The sequence below is a fragment of the Fulvia fulva genome, chromosome 9, assembly GCF_020509005.1.
Source record: "Fulvia fulva chromosome 9, complete sequence".
Taxonomy (NCBI): domain Eukaryota; kingdom Fungi; phylum Ascomycota; class Dothideomycetes; order Mycosphaerellales; family Mycosphaerellaceae; genus Fulvia; species Fulvia fulva.
Genome location: NC_063020.1, coordinates 1,687,109 through 1,693,828, shown reverse-complemented (window position 1 = coordinate 1,693,828; position 6,720 = coordinate 1,687,109). Strand labels below are relative to the sequence as shown.

Genomic DNA, 6,720 nt, shown 5'->3' with positions numbered 1-6,720 from the left:
CATGTACTGTTGATGGGAGACTTTCGCTGTGCTCCCGATCTTCAGTGTCCACTCCTTGTTTATTTCGAGGGCCTTCTTGTCCTGTACGTGTGCTGTAAACAGCTTGACCCCTTTGTTGTCTGCCCTTGCCCCTACTATTCCCTTTACTCCGATCTTCTCGACTATCTCCCTCCCGGTCATCTTTCCTATCTCTTCCTTCTCTTTCTGGTCCGTAATATGGACTCGTAGTACTGTGCTTTGAGGGGGGGTGGGTTGGCTCGCGATTGTTGCCCAGGTCGTTGGGCCCTGGGTCTGTCTCGGGTCTCTTTGAGGGTTGTTTCTTGCGTTTCGTGTTGCTGCCTCGATTGCCATGTTGATCGTAGTGCTTGTTTGTCGTTTGAGCGCCTTCAGTCCCCCGAGCAGTTCGCTCATTACTCCTTTCAGTGCTCTCTCCGGAAACCTCCCTTCTTCTGCCGCTACCATCTCTTCCGCCTTCTTGCAGAGCGTCCTCCACTCGTCTCCCCCTTGCTCTCGGTCGTCTACTGCCGTCGTCGTCGCCATTTTTCTAACCTATTAAATAGGTACGAGTTACGTAGTAGTAGAAGACCAGCACGAGTATATAGTAATATATTAGGAACTAATATATTAATTATGTTGGATGTCTATCTAAGCTAAAGGGGAGAGAAGGTATCTCCCTATAAGCTAAGTTATTATAGATGCCTTAGGCTGCTAGATCACTTCCTAATTGTTGACTCCTTTTAAGATGCTATATCTTAACAACTCGGCACCTTAGCGCCTAGAGCTATTAGATCACCTATAACTTGACCTTATTGCTCTAACGAAGCCGGATAGCGCTTAAGATATATACGGTATTATCTACGCTATCGAGACACGCTAGAATAGCTATATCGATAGTGCCGAGAGAGCCGCGTACCTAATACTAGCTATCGACGGGTTTATACGCCGAGAAGTCGATAGCTAGTATAACTACCTACGCCGCTATATAGAGCGCGGTATAGAGCCTAGTCGTAAACCTCCTTCGATCGTATACGATGCCCTTACCGCTAACGATTAGACTATTATTAAGCGATATATCGAGATCCTTCGGCCGTTAAAGGACGTAACGATGACTCTATAAGGTGATACCGGCGGCAACTTCGGTATAATCTAGTAGGTACTACCTACTTTCGCTCGCGTAATATAACACTTCGAAGAGTAGCGAGAGAGGTATCCACTTTAGCCACTACGGCGTCCACTACCGCGGTCTCGAATGACGGCTAATATAACACTTAAACGAGTGTCGGATAAGGAGCTCGAGCTGCCCTTAACCGTAGAGGGTCACTTCTCTATAGCGATCAACCTTGCTTAGTAGAAGATAAGTGAATACTTTATACGATTAGACGATATGCCTATGTACGAAGCAGTAGTCGTATTACACCTAAGAATAAAGTGGCGTTAGCTTGAGTATAACGAAAGCGATAGCCGCTTCGGTCCTACTAATACGTAGATTATAGGCCGTAAGAAAGAGGTAACGAAGCTCTAGCTAACCTACAAGCTAGTCACGATCAAGAAGAAGCAGCTATAACAGTCCTTACACCTTGCCGTCGATAAGGGCTTCGTCGAAGATCACGAGAGCGACGAAGATTGCGCTTAACGAGGGCTCGATGAGATAGAGTAGTATATACGCCTACCGCGGTGCTCTGAAGCTAAGCTTGCTATTACTGATTCACCTATCAAGTATTAGGTTGATAAGCTACCGTAATGGCCCAATCTAGCACGAATAGCGCTCGATATCTACTACTGCCCTATAATAAGTAATGAGCCGGAGCGACAGTTTAGTCAAGTAGGTGATATTCTTACACCGAAGCGAAGGCATATAGCAGCAAGCACTATCAACAACCCAATGACCTTGAAAATCTGGTGCAAGCAAGGGGTGATAAAGATTGAGAAAGAGCTGTTCAATAGGGTGAGAACTCCGGCAACAACACCTCCGACAGCAATACCAGTAACGACGACGATATAGGTCTTGGCACGTCACAAGTTGAGCAACCAAGGCAAGTCAGATGCTGTGTATTCACTTGCAAGGCAAGTCACGAGCTAGCAGGGTACAAACAATCAAGTCATTCACCTCATTTTTGACTCGTTTGTTTGTTGATCAGTCTGTTTGCAGCGTCTCTACCAACATCGTCGGGCGAGTCTACATGGCCATCTGCCGGTTGTTGCAGCGTCGATGCGACTTTCAGACGTAGTTTTGGGAGTTTGGACGGTAGGGCATCGACGTGCTGCTCGTCGGTATGTTCCGCAGCCGCAGGATGTCGAGCATGCGCTTGGCGATGACTGGTGGTATCACTCTGAGCAGCGTTGGTCGAAGATATAGTGCCTGAAGGGCCCGAGGTGGAGGTTGGAATTGGTGTTGTACCAGCAGCAGATCCGCTGGCACTTTTCGCAACTAGAGCAATGCTCAGGCGACCTGCAGCCTTTTCGATACCATCTCGCGCCCATTGTCTTACCGCCTTTTCCTCCGAAGTGTACTCGTCCTTGATGATCACCTGCGTCCACATCTTTGCTTTACGGCCTTGATACTCCTGACGGAGCTGACTATCCTTGGGCAAAGCCGTTCCTTTCCAGTCAACCTTGAATATATCACCAAATATCATCGCGATCTGCTTCCACGGAAGTTCGAACTCACTTCTGGCAACGTGAACCACATGTCGCTCTGCAGGTTCCCATCGCGCTGGCATCTTGTTGCTTATTGGTGATGTGCATTACCTGTTCCATGCCCTGGCGATATATTTGGAGCCATGATGTTTGCTCTAAGAGTAGCCAGAAGGTGGAAGATCGTGACGGGAGGACTCTGGTCGTTCGTAGAACAGTTTCCGAACATTCGATCAGCAGGTGGGATGAGTTACTCTACTCTGCGAGAATGACAGCTTGTGGTCTGGCAACGCTTTCGACGTCACTGCCACTTCCTGTCAGCGATGTGCACTTGGTGAACGAGGCAAAAGGCAAGAGCGAGCTGTGCTCGGCCCGCGTAGATAATGAAAGGCTTTGATTTGGGAAGAGCAACCTCGTTGGAGCTCATACCTCAGAAGTTGTTTCAACTTCACTTCATCTGCCAGCAACGAACTGGTCTACTGGTGCAACAATGTTAGCACAGATGGAGGTCAAAATGGTCCAATACAACGCACCGCGCGCAGACTGCGATGCAACGAGGCTCCGTTTGTGCAATACAGCACGGGCGTGAACGATCGATCCATCATGTTTCGTCGTGGTCCCAAAACAGTGTTCCACCATCTCACTATCGACTCCGACCACTTGTCGACTGGCTGCAGGCGGCTATGTATAGTCATGTCTGGACCCCTGGACCCTTAGAAAAACAAGGGATATTCATGCGGCTCGGCGGCTACACGACAGCTCCTGCATCGTCGATTCGCTGGCTTTGCGCCAGCACGATGACGCTGCACTGCGGCTGCAGGCGGGCCGTGTCCACGCTTCTGAGGAGCCACAAGCTTCGCCGCACCCCAGCAATCGCCGCACCCCAGTGACGGTTTATCATCAACACCACCAATATTGCTCATATCAACTTGATTCTTTTCCCAATGTGTTCGCAGCTATCTGTTTCCAGATGCTTCATACTCATATCGCGTAAAAACACGTTGTGTTGCCGAGAGGTTGGTGTTGACGCTTCGGCATGGGATTTTGGTGAGAGCCCCACCAAAGCTTCATGCGCCCGTGTCGAGATTCACGCGTTTCTTGCTTTCTCACCACCTCACCACATACAACAACACACCATAGAGCCCACTATAGTGCCCACAGGCTCTCAAATTCAATATAAGGGTGATCTACTATATGATATTGATGCTGCTCGTCCGATTCAGCGCGTTACGACACCTACAACACCCTAGGTATTCCCTATACGACACCCGTCTCGACACCCATCTCGAAGGCTCTTAAACTCGGCTGTTAAGGGCTTCATAGCTGTCCGAATACACCGCTCAGCATCATGCCCTCCTACGCTTGCCTATATAGATGAAGAGAAGGAGCCTAAAGAGATGCTACTACTAGACAATAGAACTTTCGACTTATTCGAGGACCTTATACTATAGCTATTAGGATAGGCTCTTATATAGGGCTTCGACCTTAAGAAGCAGAAGTAGAAGAAGACAGGCAACGATAGTCCTTTAGGCGATCGATATAGGCTCGAGATACGCTATTATCGTAAGGGTTTACTTAATAAGCAATTATAAGCTAAATAGGCTACTAAGCTAAGTAAGTACCGGTCTAATAAGTATAGATGTCTATAGAAGATTACTACTGTTACTATACAGCTCAATTCACCTATCGTTAATAGAAGAGTCACTAGGCCCTATAAGTCACGCCTACCTTCTCAATCTTAATATCTAGAGTATAACCACCCTCCTTCTAAGCCTATTATATTGCCTAGAGCCCGTACTAACTCTCGTAACAACATAATCGGTATTCTTAGTTAGATATAGGGTCTGTCTCGAATAGGCGTACGCCCTACTTAGATTAAGGCCTTTATCGACGATAACTACCCTAGTATTCTTATCTATAAGAGAGATATTAAGTATTACGTTAGAAGTATAGGAAGTTATTATACGGGCTTATATAGGGTGTTTCAAAAGTAGGTTATATATTATATATGTCTATCTAGAATAGATAAGTATTGCTCTTAAAGAGGCTATAGGTGTAAGGGCGCGCGTATTATAGGGTCCGAACGAGATAGTTATTATTCTACAAAGCTACGAAAGAGGGGCGCGAGGCGCGGCGAAGTTATAAAGTAAAGCTAAGCCGCGCTAACCCGATACGGAAGGTCCGCGGTTTAGCCGGGCCGACGTAGCTATAGTAGGGGGTCGCGGGCTACCCGTGATAGTATCCCCCCTTCTAAAACACGCCTTAGTCCTCTAAGCGTTATCTACCTTATAAGGCCACTTGCCTATCGAGCTCTATAATCGCGCGAACGCCTAATCATCCTCTAGTACCCTATCGTTATCCGATAATATCGTATTCGCTCTATTAAGACTATCCTCGACCGGCTTCCTTCGAGAAATATATTGCCTAGTTAGCTAGCTTGCCCTAGACCTACGTCTATCTTCGGCTAGTACTCGCGTATAATCCTTATAACTAAGGTTAGGTATTATTATAGGCTCTATAGGCTCTACTCGAGTATCGAATATATACGGAGTAGATTCTATTAGAGGTAAGGCTCGAGGCGACTTATTCGTAACGGTGTCTTTCGGAATGACCCTAATCGTGTTAAGCCCGAGCACCTTAGTAGCTAGTAGGGACTAGTTAGATAGAGCTACGAAGCCTATAGGCGTAGACAACTCCGGCCGGTTATAGTAAAAGTCTATAATAGCGGCGGCCGCGTGTTTAGGTATATCCTCTATAGGTTACTAGGTCTTACTATCCTCCTCGTTCTAATATCTAGCCCATTTCACCTTATACTATATATCTACCTTACGCTTATGCCCCTTCTTTACCTTACCTATCCGCTTACGGGTATATATATTAAGGATCTTTCCTACCTCGTATATATACGTAGGTACTACTACTATATCGGCTACTATATTAGCCTCGGTAGTGTTAGGTTCGATAGTTATCGGTAGTAGCGGCGCTAGATACTACCCTTTAAGTAGTAGGAAATCGGGGTGGTCGGCTCGTTATAGTAGTAAGGTATAGAAGTAGTTATTAAGTCCTGCTAGAGCGTCTAATAGTTTTAGTCGATAAGAGAGTCTAGCCGGTATGACTTCCGTAATCTAGTAAGGGCCGGCATATTTCCTATCTAGCTTCTTAGATAGTCGAGTCGTACGGATGTTCTTAGTACTAAGATATACCTAATTACCTACCTTATAGTCTAGAGGAATGCTTCGGTAGCGGTTTGCTACTTCTACTTAGAGAGCTTATAACATTCGTATATTCTCTTAAAGGTACTTATAAAGCTCGTAAATTCGACGTATAAAGGTTTCTACTAATCGCGTATCTAGTCGCTAGAGAGTGGTTAGTCCTCCCTCCTTTCTAGCGTTTAGGTCAACTCGCTCTATAAACTTAGGGTTGTAGCCTAAGGTAGCGTAGAACGGCGATATACTAGTAGTCTCGGACAGGTGATTATTAATCGCAAACTAAGCAAGGTATAGCTATTCTACCTAGTCATCCTATACCTTATTAGTAAATATACGAAGATACTGTTCTATTACCTAGTTAGTACGTTCTGACTGTCTATTAGTTTCTAGGTAATACGAAGAACTTAGCTTACGATTTATACGGAGTATCTTATAGAGTTTCTTCTAGAAGGTAGCAACCTACTACTTACTACGGTCTGATATAATAGTGTTAGGAAACACGCGCCGACAGAACATATGTTTAAGGAAAAGCCTTGCCGTATTCTATACTGTTATTACGCTAATAGGGATCAGCTCGACTTCCTTAGTAAGCCTATTAGTAACGGTCATAATGTTGTTATAGACTATACCGTTAAGAGTACTATCTAGGAGTCCGATAACAAAGTCGACTATAATATGTTTCTAAGGCCGATCTAGAATAGGAAGTAGCTATAATAATCCTAGTAGCTAGGAGTATAGAGATTTTGTTATACGGTAGGTACGGTAATTCGCGGTATATCTACGTACGGATCTCGCTAATCTAGGCTAGTAGAATTTACGTGCTACGAGTTTATAAGTACGAGCTCGTCCTAGATAGCCTACTACTAGAGCGTTATAG

At 45.6% G+C, this 6,720-nt stretch overlaps 1 protein-coding gene across 1 annotated transcript; it reads right to left on the bottom strand.

The window, feature by feature from the left end:
* Positions 1-2,218: 2,218 nt before the first annotated feature.
* CLAFUR5_09192 (uncharacterized protein) lies at positions 2,219-2,720 on the bottom strand (the record flags this gene model as incomplete). Its single annotated transcript, XM_047908340.1, has 2 exons — positions 2,219-2,428; positions 2,490-2,720. The coding sequence occupies 2 exons, from the start codon at positions 2,718-2,720 to the stop codon at positions 2,219-2,221; spliced, it is 441 nt and encodes a 146-aa protein (XP_047766687.1).
* Between the last annotated feature and the right edge of the window lie 4,000 nt (positions 2,721-6,720).